The 14,851-nt window shown below is 37.0% G+C and overlaps 1 protein-coding gene across 2 annotated transcripts; it reads left to right on the top strand.

Annotated features, from left to right (window-relative positions):
• The first annotated feature begins 4,309 nt into the window (after nt 1-4,309).
• On the top strand, nt 4,310-14,362 carry LOC139979087 (NAD-capped RNA hydrolase NUDT12-like). Of its 2 annotated transcripts, XM_071989750.1 has the most exons (5): nt 4,310-4,454; nt 6,450-6,664; nt 7,461-8,158; nt 9,722-9,883; nt 12,019-14,362. In XM_071989750.1, exons 1-5 carry the CDS (start codon nt 4,452-4,454, stop codon nt 12,348-12,350), a joined length of 1,410 nt encoding a protein of 469 aa, XP_071845851.1. In that variant the 5' UTR covers nt 4,310-4,451; the 3' UTR covers nt 12,351-14,362. The 2 variants fall into 2 exon arrangements, with proteins under 2 accessions (XP_071845851.1, XP_071845852.1); XM_071989751.1 differs by lacking the exon at nt 4,310-4,454.
• The last annotated feature ends 489 nt before the right edge of the window (nt 14,363-14,851 follow it).

Raw genomic sequence — 14,851 nt, 5'->3', positions numbered from 1 at the left:
TGACATATGGTGGCACCATTTTCAAAATTTACGAACAAATTATGACGGCTGGCAATAGCCTATACTAATTATATGAAATTTTGGAGCTCAAGGTATCATTAGCTACATGTAATAGACGACGATCGAGGGAGCCTATAATTCGGTTTTACCTGAATAAATGTAGTAATGGATGCAGGGACAGAGGGAGTTCCTGATGTATCGAACCGATACCACGATTAGCGGCACCGCACGTCGCTCGAAAGGCTCGATACTTCCTTGTCTCCATCTCTAATCCCTCCATGATCTTAGCATGCTAAAACATGGCAAAAGTCAAACATTAGAAGAAAATCTTCCCTTTTCGTATCACTATCTAGCATATTTGGGGCCAGTTCTAATGATATTTAATGGCACACATCAAGTTTAGAGGAACTATATAGGTGCCACACGATTATGTCAACCCTAAGTTGCCTTCACAACGTCAGCTGTTGAATTTTTATCAAGTTTACAGTCCTTGCTAGTGAACCCGCCCGTCTGTTATCTCTGAAATAGCTCTGTTGTATTTGTAACGTACGGTACAGTTTAAACAACTGAATACACTACTTATAAGAACTGGTATACTGATCAGTGGCGTAGCTACGGGGGGGCCTGGGGGGCCGAGGCCCCCCCATGAAATCGGCTGGCCCCCCCACTGGCCCCCCACTGGGAATGGGGTAAAAAAAAACACTCATCAGTGCGATTAGCTAATATTTTTTGTTCAATAATTTGGGAAATAGAGTTACACAATTTTCTCGTCTGCATCTGGCAGAATAAGAATAATACAATATCTGTAGTAATCATGAGAATGGTCACACAGCATGGCATGGCAATGGTCGATGCGACGATTGCGACCATACACCACGAACCTTGTTGTGCTGCGTGATAGCGATATCTGCTGAAAATATGTTCAGTGCTTCCACCTAGCGCAACAATCTATCAAAAGATTGGCTCCGTTTGTACTGAGCCGAGGTATCAGGTATTCATGGGCGGCGATCATGGGGGGGGGGGGACGGGGGGGACATGTCCCCCCAATATTTTAGGTGGGGGATATAGTATCTTATATCCCCCCCAATATTTGGTGGCATAGTTTTTTTTAAGCATATGTTTTGTATTTTTTTATGATATCGCTAGTAATTTCAAAATAGAAAATGCTTAGATGCAACTTACAAGGCCTGGGAAGTGCCATTTCCAGCGATCTGGGAGACATTTTCGGCCAAAATTTTCTATTGCGCTTCGCGCCAACTTATGTTGGCGCTACGCTTATAAAGTCTGGGTACAAGCTTTGCCCCTCCCTTGGCAAATTCCTCGCAAAGCGCCTGTCTAACCGTGTCACAATTTGTTACTATATATGACCGAAAGTAGTTTTTACTTTTTTTTCTCGAAATGAATAGCTAGACGGACCGCATCCGTAATGAAATTTGGTTTGCATCTTGTATATGAGTGTAAGTACGTACAATCATACATAGGATCCACATCGATATGGGTTCACTGGTTTCCATTTGGCCTGTTTCTTACAAGATTTCTAACCGCAGGTGCGTAGCCAAGGGAGGGGGGGGGGGTGAAGGGGTGGAGACCGCCCTCCCCCTCGAACATATTTTTTTGGTATTTTCTATGATATCGAAGTTTTATAGTAGCCGTTATATGAGGTTTTAATATTTGTACACCAATAATTTAACTGTGTCTGAAATTTCGAAAATTCCTTGACCAACATTCTTCATCATAGTATACTTCCCTCTATCCTCGTACAATTTTGACCGGTCTGTTAGTGGTTGAGGGGGGTTTTCTATATTGGTTGTCCATAGATGAAATTTAGTGCAACATTATGGGTATGTTTTGAAGTGAATTTATTATTCAAATTCTGAACAAATAATGGGCTTAAAACCTTGAAAGTGGGGCTGATGGGTATTGTGGGGCGTTACGTAGAATTACCTACAAATGCAATGAGGTCGAACATGATGTGTGACTGGTGACAATCTTGACAAAAGGTTATGAATGAAAAAAAAAACTATTAGGAAAAACTTGGTTCTCAGGCAAAAGTGTACATCTGGTTGGTCATTTTCAAGCCCGAGAAGTGCCATTTCCGGTCATCTGGGGGGCTATCAAAACCAGAAATTTTCTTGTACGCTGCGCGCCAACCAATTGGTGGCGCTCCGCTTTGACAGTAATTCGCCTGCAGCCAAGCAGATGTCCCCCCCCCAATATTTGAAACAGATCGCCGCCCCCTGCAGGTATTCATATATTGCCTCGAGTCAAATGAATATAGGCTATGTCATTGAATATTCCACAAAACAACTTTTTTATGGCCACGAAACTGTCGAAACAGGATTTTCCACTACTGGTAGAGATATAAAATATTGGGAATTCTGAAATTCCTGCAAATGATGCCAACTTCCCTCAAGTTAAAAGTCTGGTTGAGTTGGCAAGGCCAGTCAGCATGAAAGAGAAAAAACTTTTTTTGCATTTCTGTCACCAAAGTTGCACATCTTTTTGGTTGCTATTTTGCCTCACAGGTGCCATCTCCTGCGATCTGGGGGGTGCTGAAATCTCAAATTTTCTCTGTACGCTCCGCGCCAACCATGGTGGCGCTCCGCTTAGATAGTAACCTCCGGCCCCCCCACTAGAAAGAACAGCCCCCCATGGCCCCCCCACTCAAAAAATCCTAGCTACGCCACTGATACTGATACACGAAAGACACTCAAATATTCTGGATTATTTATATCAATAAAATTGGACATTATTGCACTAAGGAAAAAACAATATTATATTACTTTGAGAAAATATTGACTTTAGTCATCAACATGTTTTCAGTCCGTATTAACTACCGTACTTAGAAATACAAACAACAGCTGATTGGGTCCCAGGCATCACAATCGTGCATGTCCATGACTGGACTGAACCTGGCAGGTATAGCTAGCCAACAGGAAATTATACTCAAAAGTAGGTATAATGCGGTCACCTAACAGTAACGTGACAACCGCGTGAATGAGCAAATGTGTGTAATATGCGTGAATAGCGTGGATGAGCAAAGTGGGTAATATACGATAGTATTGCAATGATACTTATAAGAGTCCGCGTTAACGTGTCTGCTATTTTAGCATATGCCTTGATTTGTGCAAACAATTAAAATTGAACAGGATTGCAATCGTGGGGAAGGGGAATTCCCTCGACTGATTCAAAACAAAATGTACCACACGAAACATGCAGAACAGCAAAAAAGAAAAAGAAAAAAAGGCAACTTCCATTAATTGCTTGATTTAACCCCCTGAAAAATGTTGTGCAATAAAATGACCATTATAAACGAATGTATGAGACATTTTGTTTTCGTTTCGTGGTTGTTGTGGTTCCAGATGCCAGCAGGCAGGCGTTTTCACACAGGGGCCTCATCGAGAGTCAATGCAAATATACTGCAGGAAAACAGAGAAAATAAGTAATTTAAACCCGCCGTAAAAAATTATAATAAAATAATTGCAGAGAAAAGAGATTACGAACTTAAAGGAGTTCAAACTTCATCGTGGCTGTAATTCCCCAAAACACAGTGGATTTAGCAATTTGGAAAATTGGATTTAGCAATTAGCAAAACACAGTGGATTTATAGCGATTTAGCAATTATAGTTATTGTACTTTACAGGTCTACGAGATTTGCCTGGCCAAATTGAAATTTCATCCGTGTATAACGCCCATTATAGGACGTGATCCGAGGGTCTTTACTCAAGTTACATCAATATCAACCCCCCCCCCCCCCTAAAAAAAGTTTTTTTTAACAAATCTGTATTTCAGCTTTATCTTACACTCAAACGAAGTCTGTAGCAGGAATTAAGGGTTGGGAAGATACAATTTGTTGGCATCATTCCACCCAGTAAAACCAAAAGTTCAAGGAGTTAAACGTGTACTGACAGCCGATGTAATTTTCGTTAATGAAATGTTAATCCCTTTAAATTGCACTAAGTGTCATCAACTTTTAATTTCAAGTGAAAGTCAGGAATAGGTTATTGTCGGCAACGGTGAACTGCAAAAAAAAATCGTCTAGACATGTCTTCTGGGTCTTCATTTGCAAACTCCCTTGGTCAGAGATGAGAATATCAGTGCAACCGAATCTGTGCAAAATGCAAGTTTAAAAGCGATATAATGAGTAGTGAATGCCACACTGTAACTCATAGTCTTGTACATAAAATAAAATCTTATCTTGAAAGGTTTATGTTTTAGCTCCACTACTAAGCTATAATTAACATTGATAATGTTGGTTGAGTGTAGACTGTTTTCGAGATACCTTCCTTTGCTTCATTGGAACTCGATTGGGTGTGCAACTGCATGACCTTCAATACCCTAATCGAGGTAGACTGTAAAGTTTCAGCTTGCCATGTCCCAGTGTGTGTTAACTACCGTCGAATACTGCCTATATTTATGTCGATATCGTGTTTCTGTTTTGCAACCTGTCAATGGTAAGCTGCAAATGCAATGGTATGAGTACATGAGTAAGCAGTGAGCTTCATCGAATAGAAATTAAAAAGACTCCTTATAAATTCTACCTAATTTGTTCAATTAGCTAGGTCATGGATAATGTTGGTCGTTCGGACCTTACTGGCATAGCAGTTGCGCGAAAACAAGTAAAGTTGTGTAATAGTGTACAGCAGTAGTATTGCTGTGTCATTGTACCTTGTTCATTGTACTTATTTATTGAAACAACATATTGAATAAAAAATTACTATAACTAATATCCTAAGACCCTTCAGAGTTCAAGACGTTTTGACTTACCATTAAATATGATAATGTAAAATTCCTGAGGCCTACCAGTACTTTGCAGCATTAAATGTGAACTGCCGTATCCAGGGTAATTGTCTCTGGAAGGATGGAATCCTTGAAGTGAACTGTATGGAAACTGGAAATGGAAACAATAAATTACTTTAATTTATAATTTTCTGTGCTTTCAAGCCAATCAATTTTAATGAACCTTAGCTTTAGCTGACAGATTCTGACTATGGTAGTCTGTGGATATGATGTAAAAATTGTATTAAAAACAGAATAATTTAGTGATACCATTTTGTATATATATTTCAGCCTAAAATATTGAAGATACAGCAGTAAAGTTCCATTTTAACTAAAGACGAGTTACAGGTGCATGTTTAGGTATGCAACCATTTTGCATCATGGAAGTTTTGCTTTTTACCAAAAAGAAATATTTCCTGTACAGTATGTACCTCGATATATAATCTGAGAGGACATCTGCAAGACTTTATACTGTATAGCACCACAAGCCCAGTAGTTAGCCTCTTACAGTGACTACGTGCGTACTGACAATGATCGCAGCAAACTTAACGGAATTGACGGAATTGAAAAATTGATTCTCAATATGAGAGCTACTGTAGCTGACCACACCTAGATGTGAATAAAGTAATGAATATGAGAAACTAAACAGCGACAGTATCACCAGTTTAACACAGCATGATATTCAAGTTTTAGTTTTAATTGCGACATTTGAGTTTAAAAATGTTGAATTGGAAGCCACCCGACATGATAATGTAATCCATAAGTCCCTGCGGGTTTCTGCCACATTCGTGGTCATAAATATAACTGCCTCATGGCCTGTATTGATTTATTTAGCTCAGTTAGCAGTATTCTGTACTGGTATAGTATGCATACTGCATATATTATACAAGGTAATCATGTTAGATAGTTGTAGGCTGTTGTTTTCTCCTCTTTATAATTCTTCCTCTGCATTAGGTATAATCACCGGACAACTATTTTCATATCATAGGACTTAATAAGGGAGATTATAGCTGAATTGAACATACAATAAAGATGTTAAGTCAGTGTTCCTTCGATCAGCTTTATGAAAAATCAGTTAGAACTTGAGCTAACTGTTACTGTTAGTAGGCGTACTAGTAGTAGAGGTAGCAGCCTAGACCTACTATGAGTTGCGTACTCAGAGACCTAGTTCTGATAAAGTTATGCTAGTACGCCTACCTGTAGTCAGAGAGACACTGTCATGTGAACGCAATCAAAGTTCTGTGATGGTGTTATGCATGACCATAGGATAGGTTTTGCACACTCATTATTGTTGTCACTAGTCTGCTAAGTCACATCAATGATGAGCTGTTCTTCAAACAAGGAGAGCTTTGTTGGTACTGAATATGTATTAAATGTGTTCTCTCACTGGCTTGTTTAAATCAAGAGGCATGGTATACAAGAATGTTGAAAAGTTTTTAATACTTTGAATCTTTAATTTCTTAATTAATGAAATGTTTTTGAAAAAATTAGCGGGGTAACACCTTCTCATTTTTCATGGTTCGTAAGATAAGTTTTATGTAGTTTATTTAGTTTTATGAACAGTTTTATGTATTACCTTTACCGAAACGCACAGAATCACTTTAAAAGTGTATTCCTGGGTATTTCAAATGACAAAACCATTTATCCGATTGCATTTTGTTTGTCAATAGATCATGGTAGATCAGGTTATGCCTCTGAGCAAAGAACATCGACAACAACTGTTTTTCAAAAGTGCCACTGATGGGGATCTCAACCAAATTAAAAGTCTTTTTAATGATAAACGTATCACTGATGTTGATATCAGAGACAATCAAGGTTGGACAGCTCTCATGTTAGCTTCAAGAAATGGACATCATGAAATGGTCAAATATCTTCTCCATTTTGGGTAAGTACATACAATATGCTACGTTGTGTAGCAATATTGGTCCATCTCGAGGAGGTGATGCCTGGTGGTAATAGTAGCGTGGAGATTACTGTACTATCATTATATGTAAGCAAGTCTACAGTGGGTTAAAATGGTCAAATGTGGTCAATCTAATGTCCAAGTGAAACATGCTGCTTTAAATCCATGATGTCAATCTGAGTTTAGCTGCAAATGCAGTAATGTCAAAGGAACTATTAATTTAAGGCAAGTAGTTGCTTTTCCTTGTAACAGCATTGGTTAACAATTATATATAAATCCCTTTGATCGCTTCATGATAAATTACCGATGACATGTTTCAGAAAATATGGCCTGTTTAAATTGGCAGTGGTGGCAATCTTGTTGTCATCATGAATGAACCACATGATGTTTTATATCTCGCCTTAGGTTATAAATTGAAAAGAATTTAAGTTGGTGAAACAAACCAAGCCATCATCTCTACCTTGTCTGAACGAGATGCTTGTGATGAAAATTCTGTATCCGTTTGGTGTTTGCAAATGTATTGTTAATTGTTCACGATTGTTGGGTTTGCTTTTTGTGTACTGTTAGTGTTATGCCGACAAGGAATACATGTCATACCCGTTAGAAAGAAACAATCATCATTTCTAGAGTCTCCCAAAATTTCTAAATGATATCATTGTAAACACATTGGCAGTAACGTTTCATCATTGAAATAATAACTGTACATAAGTTTGTGAGGTCTTATTCAGGATGGTAGAAAGAAACATGTATGTTTTATTTAACATTTTTTCTTTTGCAGGGCGAATGCGAAATTGGTGAACAAATCTGGCCAAACTGCCTTACAGATAGCAGAATTCTGGAGTCACTCCGAGTGTTGTAAATCCCTTCAGCAAAACGATGATGACATGACCAAATCACAAGCTCCCGAGGTTGTTAACTTCTTTGGACATGGCCTATTAGATCGACAAGCCCTACGAAGGGGAGACAAATCCTGGCTGGATTCGACCATGAAGGAGCCTTCCACAAAGTACATTTTACTCTCCAAACAAAATGTCTATGCTATGCCTCCCTCAGCTGATAACAGAAAGTATTCATTATGCAGCTATTCATATAGCCAGGTTAACCAGCTCATGAACACCTCGGAGAAAACTATAAACTTACCCATAATCTTACTGGGATCCGAGGGCATCACAGATGGCAGAAGAAGCAGAGATGGGGATGACACCGATACCGGAACATCCGACGGAAATGAAACTGTCTGGTTTGCGGTCGACGTCACAGCTGTCGATTCTGGTGAAATTGAAAAATTGAATCCAGGGGCAGAGCTACTGGGGAGTAACTTGATTTCCCTGATGGGATTTGATGAATCTCAGGCTGGAATACTTGCTCAAGGTATCTCCATTTTGAATTGGCATGACCGGTACAAGTACTGTCCTACTTGCGGCTCTAATACTGCTATGGAAGAAGCTGGATATAAACGGACCTGTGAGAATTCAGGTAAAATACTAACATACTCACAAAAAAATAAACATAGTTAGATGCTATTCTAAGTGGAGTTCATCTCACCTCAAGTTTAAGGGATATTTTATTGATAGAATGGTGATCAAGTCAATTTTTGGATGTAACTTTTCTTGCCACATTAAGTGAAAGCCGCATTCGCTAAGCATACTCGATACAAGAAAAAAAAACATTATTTCGTATCTTTGGAGAGTTTTTGAATTTACCAAGCAGAAGTGATAACGTTGTGAAAATTAAGCTGAAAATGTCTTTGTTGTTCTGTGCAATGTGCAAATCAGTCATCCACCGAAACAGATTGTGGAAATTTGTTGCAAATATTTGATGAATGGCAAACCTAGAAGTTTAAAATGTATTGAAGGCTAAGTGAATTTTCCCAATTGTCACACATTTCAAGGACAAATAATATTATGTAACAAATCTGAAGAACTTGTAAGACCTCTGCCATGACATCACTGACCACTTACCTGTGTATTACCTGTGTATTACCGTGTATTACCTGTGTATTACCGTGTATTACCTGTGTATTACAGTGTATTACCGTGTATTACCTGTGTATTACTGTGTATTACCTGTGTTTTACCTGTGTATTACTGTGTATTATTACCTGGAGTAATGATGAGCTCTCCTGACAAATATATTCTGACAACCATATGTAGATTTTGAGAACAAGATTATGAAGTACTTTATTGCAACTAAATCCAGTCTTTACCTATTTTGAAAATTTTTTCATTGTCTGCCCTGGATTACACAATTGATATCAATGGTTGTATCCTGTTCAATTTGATGTGCACAGTTCTGTGGAATAATGTATATTCTGCTTTTTTTCATTTACTTGTCCACAATACATTTTTTTATTACACAATACTTCTTTTTATTTAGATATATTTATTTTGTATATGACTGACATGATTAGTAACTTCAAGTTTATGGGAAGGACAAGTGGTGTACAGTATTTGTACCTTCATTAAGGTACTTGCAAGAAACTTAACAGTGCTCTATATAGTACCATTATTTCAGTAACCTGGAGTGTGTGCAAGTTATTTTGTGTCTCACTAACTTCAAAGAAATAACTATCATGGTAAATGCTAAAATTTTATTGGTCAGTGTACATAAAAAGTCTCATTTTGTTATTGTGGAAAACCATTTCTGCTTTTCTGTAAATAGGAATGCAACTAATGTATTTTCAGGCTGCTCGGGATTTGACAAATTCTGAAAGTTCTGAACAGAAATCTTCTTCTAAAGAGACTTCATTATTTGTGATCCAACATACTTTATCAGAAGCTGACATGGTGGCAATAATACCTAAATGGCTGGATTGACTTTCGGACTGGCACCTCTGGGTAAAGATATAGCTAAATGAGTTCATTGGTTACAGGACTCTTTAAGTCACTGGTTTATCCCTGTTTTCTCAAATAAATTCATCGCCATTTCAAGTTTTTTATTCTCATAATTTCCCAGTCAGTTTTGATATAGTTTATGATTGAAAATGCTTTTCGTAATATAACCGTTTTTTTCTTCTTTTGCATCTTGAAATTTTGGCAGATTGCCGGAGCCGAAGAGGAATCCACAACACCAGCTATCCTCGGCTTGACCCTGTCGCCATCATGTTGGTTATTCATCCTGATGGGGATAAGTGTTTGCTAGGAAGAAAGAAGATGTTTCCCAAGGGCATGTACTCCTGCCTCGCAGGTTTCATGGAACCTGGTGAGAGAATACCCCCCCTTTTTTAGTAGAAGAGGCAAAGGTTAAAGATTGTTTGGTGGTGTTATATAGAATAGAAAATTAATGGGATATTCTGTTGGCTGAAGTTGATTACTTTCCAAAAATGCTGGAAAGTTTCTGCAACCTTTATGCCAAAGCCACATCCTCATAGCAGTTTTTACTTGGCAAAGGTCCAATTTTATTAAATTCTGTCGATATTTAGTGATTGCATCTGGCAACAACAGAGTGAATAATGTCATCACAGCAATTATAATTGCAGAAAATGTGTTAATTAGTTTCCTTAATGATATTTAACTCACTTTATCCACAAGGGGAGGAAGTTGTAAATTGATGAAATACTAGATACAGAGAACAGTGACAGCTAAGTGAGAATTCCACTTGTAACACAATTTGAACACAAAACATCTGCCATGTTAATATCACAGGCCTCCTACTGTGATCAACTTCTTGGAGTTAGGTAGGGTTCACACCAGTCAAATAAAAAAAGGTTACATTCAAATCGACCATTACTTGAATTTAGGGATGAGAATCTGAGATGGGGTTTTTCAATGAACAGTGTAGAATACTTTTTTTCCGCAAGAGAAGTTTTTATGATGCCTGCCACCCATTGCAAACATGGAAGAATGTTGCGTCAAGTTAACATCTGTTTTACAGTACCAGCCTGAGAGATGCCAGTGTTGTTAATAACGTAGATATGAGTGTAGCAATACTGACATGTAAATCACACACTGAGAAGCAATATCCGTCATACCTGCTGTAAAAATAAGATATTTCGTGAGGAAGTCTTGTAGGTCGAGTTGACAGTTGACATTTTAATCGTAAGAAGTTTGTTTGCTGACTACAGCCCTCAGATTATCTGTTTTTCCACATTACTTTTGCACTCCCAGGATAAAAAAGTTAGATTTTTGATTATAGTTTCTCTTTCAGCTCTGTCAAACTGTCTACTGTTGTACAATATCATGAATTGTCTACCAAGCCTGACAAGTTGGAAATGTGCAGGCTGTTTCGCCAAAACATTCCAACTCTTTTCCATTGCCCATAATTTAGTCTACCAAGATATGTTGGTGCTTAAACTAAAAATATTGCAAATTTTGCAGAAAATATAAAAATATTGCAAAATATATTGCAAATATTACAATATTAAGCAAAAAATATTGAAAATGAATCCTCTATGTCATTTGCCTTTGTACTTTTTTTTGGTTTTTCTCAAAGAAGGTACATTTTGTCATTTTAATCTAAAAGAAGCATACTAACAAACTTGAAAAATGAATATTATGTAAGTAGGGAATACATATCCGATGATCAAAAATTAGCTGAAATTCTTGACAGTTTTGACATTTTTCACATTAGAATTTTTGCCTAAGGTCACCTTTAAAGAAAGTGGGCTAGTATGATGTTTGTACAGAATTTACAGCTTAACATCAGGCTACAAAATTTACAACATATGGAAGTAGGAACACAATAGCCTGCAAACCTCAAAATGAAAGAAGTTCTGGTAATTAATTCAGTTTTAGGGCTATTTAGCTGCTAGTTGTAGTCTAGTGGGCAAGATTAAGTGCTAAGTTATGCTCAGTATGAAGAACAAAATGAATCAATTTAAGTGAAAAATTGAGCATGTAGTGGTGGATATCTCTAAATTCTTCAGTGTGCAAGGCTTGAGCTGAGTGTATTTAAATGTGGATTTTTAGGTACTTCGTCCATTTTGCTGTTTAGCTTAATTATAGGGTACTTGAAAAATACAATGGTATTTAATATACATATAATGGCATCAACAACACTCATTAAACGTCTTAAATTACACATTGTGCGAAATATCTGCTATTTTGTGCATCTGGAAAAAGGATTGAAATATCCATTACATTTCACTCATGGATTACATTTAAATTTATCATGTGTTTTGTGTTTTAACTTGCTACAACACTGTACGGACATTTTATAGTGCTTGCCACATTTTTCAGTATTCCTATGAGCACATGCATGCTAAAACATGTAACACTTGTGTACATAGCAGAACAGTAGGAAAGATTCCCCTGAAATTGGTTACTACCAAATGCAGTGTTCTGCACAGGCTTTTTTGTTGGTTTGCATCAATCTGAGATGTTCCTTATTTTCCGCAGGCGAGTCGATCGAAGATGCGGTCAGACGAGAGGTGAAAGAGGAGAGCGGCATCCTTGTAGGTCGAGTTCAATATCATTCCTCCCAACCTTGGCCGATGCCATCCCAAGTCATGATTGGTTGTCTCGCCTGGGCCACATCCACGGACATAACCATCGACCAGCAGGAATTGGAAGAGGCCAAGTGGTTTAGCAGGCAGGATGTCTTTGAAGCTGTTGTCCATGGCCATAAAGGGTTCTCGGACAGAGGTGGCACCGGCATGTTTGTACCTCCTCGTCAGGCCATCGCGCACCAGCTGATAAAAGCTTGGGCAACAACCTCTGCAAACCTGTAGTTTCTGTTGTCTCATGCCTTATGATGTCACTTATATCAGGGTTCAGGGCCTCATGGTGACTCAGATTCCTAAATTCCAAAAACAGCTTTACTTTTATCCTACAACAGTTGAGAGATATTAATTATTATTACATCTTTTTAATTGTGAGAAAACTAATGATTTGATCTTCCATCTCTTGATTTTAACGTAGCCTAACAGAGAGAAAGTAGTAATAACATTCTCAACTCATCTTGTCAATACAACTCAGTATTTAACATAGTTTGCAAGAATATGATTTCGTTCAATTCAGAATACGATTATGTATGATGCTGCCATGTAAATACATGTGTCAAACATACATGATTCTTAAAATTGAGCCAAACCCTTTAATATTTCTTCTCGAAGACATTTATAGGACAGTCGTAATAGGTTACTTATGTGCATCACAAGTGGGAGCGAAGAGGGGGGGTTGATGGAGTGAGTAACATACAGTTAATGGGTGGGTGTACATTCGGCCACCGTGGGGCGCTTAACCAATATCTCAAGAAGGGACACTTTTGATGGTTTATATACTTTGTAAGTAGATGTACTTTATGAATTTTAAAGTTTTTATTAGTTGTCAAACTTATTATAAAATTATTATACTTCAAAATGTCAAAACCTTGAAAATGCTAGATCTCTAGCAGAAGTTGGCATGAATTGCAAACTTCATATCAGGTTTATCATCATGATTACCAGAACTGTCTGTGGAAGACATGATCTCTCAAGAAAAGAACATTCATGTATCAGAATCCAAATGATGCAGCTGGTTACTTCATCAAAAAGCCTTTTATATTATAATCAATTCCTTTCTTTCTTTTTGTCATTTCTGTATTTTAGATTTTCAATATATAAAATTTATATAGAGAGAGATATATGCGAATTGTCTAGTCTTGTAATTTAAGCAGTTAAAGTATTAGTTGTCAATATCATGGAATTATTTATAGAATATATAAGGAAAATAAAAATGAAAATAAAAATAATAATAATAATGATGATAATGATATTGGTAACTTTCTCCAACTTTTTATCTCAGGTGCTCAGTTATTATTATTTTTTTTAAACCCAAGTAATGTTTCTTTAAGCAAATCTTACTTCTAATCAGAAAGAATTGTTGCTTATGGTCAAATCTAAAGATTCTTTGTTTTCAATAAATATGTCAGATGTCTGAATCTTGAGTTAGGGATGGGGTTAGGAAGGGGGGGGGGATGGGGAGAGGGGGGGCAGCACAGTGGTCATTCATGAAGGTATAGTTTATGTAGCAACAGGGAAAGTGTATCCAATAATGTTTACTCTCCTATTTCAAATTGAACTAAATTAATTGTTATCAATATTCTAACTTGTTGGAAGTAGTTAAAATAACAATAAGCACGTTTGGATAATACCTTCCATGCTCCTCAAGTGTTATGTCCACCCCCTCCCATCCCATCATCGCCAGCAATCCATCAAAAAAGGAGTGAGACAATTTTCAGAGCTGCTGACAAAATCTACCTTGTGCCTTAACAAGATTGTTGCATTTTTCAGAGTGAACTTCACACTTAGTATGTGGATCTACATTATTAAGTATGAGAACTATCTGCTCACAGTTTCCTGTAAATGTTCTCATTAAAAATGTAAAATATGGCAAGGAGTATCCCTAAGCCTCTTGGTTGAATCTAGAGACAAGCTTTGGGTATAATACTGTCCTTACCAACCACAGAAGTCTCTGCCATGTGTTTGCATGCCTCCACTTTATCCGATTGTTGTGGAGCGCTGCCTTCAACTTGTAAAAATTTCACCTAGACTATCATCTCAAAACTTGTTCAACTCACACCTGAGAACTATTCAGCGTCAACACCAAAGACATATTTTTGTTAAGTTTATTTTTGTTTATGAGTTCAACCACATTGGTTATGCAATATAATTGATTTTAAGTAATGAATATTTATTAGTATGATGTTTTTGTATCTGTAAACGTCAGACAGTATTCGGTAATAAAATCTACGCACCTGAAATATTCCATTTATTCATTTGTCTTTTCGGTTGTTAGTTTTCACAAAAGAGGCATTGTCCATTTTACCTAATCACTTTATTATTTTTTTCCCCTTATTATCGTTTATCGTATTTTTTAAAATTTAACTTTATCATTATTTATCATTTATCATAAATCGTAGTTTTGCTGTGAAACTTACACAAGTCGCTATTTTGTTTTTTCTTTTCAATTTCTTACAGTATTAATAGCTAAAAAATTTGTAATTAGGAAAACAAAAGGTAAAATTGGAAAAAAGAAATGCTTTAATAGAAGCTAAAAATACACTACTAAAACACATGTATAAAAGAAAACATCAACTAGAGAATTAAAGGATAAAGATTGTGACAACAGTTCTAAATAATCCGGTCTGGGATAGAATACAAGCTCTGGGATAGAATATAAGCTCTGAGATAGAATGCAAGCTCTGGGTAGAATACAAGCTCTGGGATAGAATACAAGCTCTGGGATAGAA

The sequence above is a fragment of the Apostichopus japonicus genome, chromosome 13 (genome assembly GCF_037975245.1).
Source record: "Apostichopus japonicus isolate 1M-3 chromosome 13, ASM3797524v1, whole genome shotgun sequence".
NCBI lineage: Eukaryota > Metazoa > Echinodermata > Holothuroidea > Aspidochirotida > Stichopodidae > Apostichopus > Apostichopus japonicus.
This window is presented reverse-complemented; position numbering and strand designations above follow the sequence as displayed.

Excerpts from the sequence above, each read along its gene's own strand:
- LOC139979087 (XM_071989750.1), top strand. Across the intron at positions 8,159-9,721 it reads ACGGACCTGTGAGAATTCAG|ATTGCCGGAGCCGAAGAGGA; the intron begins GTAAAATACTAA and ends AAATTTTGGCAG. Across the intron at positions 9,884-12,018 it reads CGCAGGTTTCATGGAACCTG|GCGAGTCGATCGAAGATGCG; the intron begins GTGAGAGAATAC and ends TATTTTCCGCAG.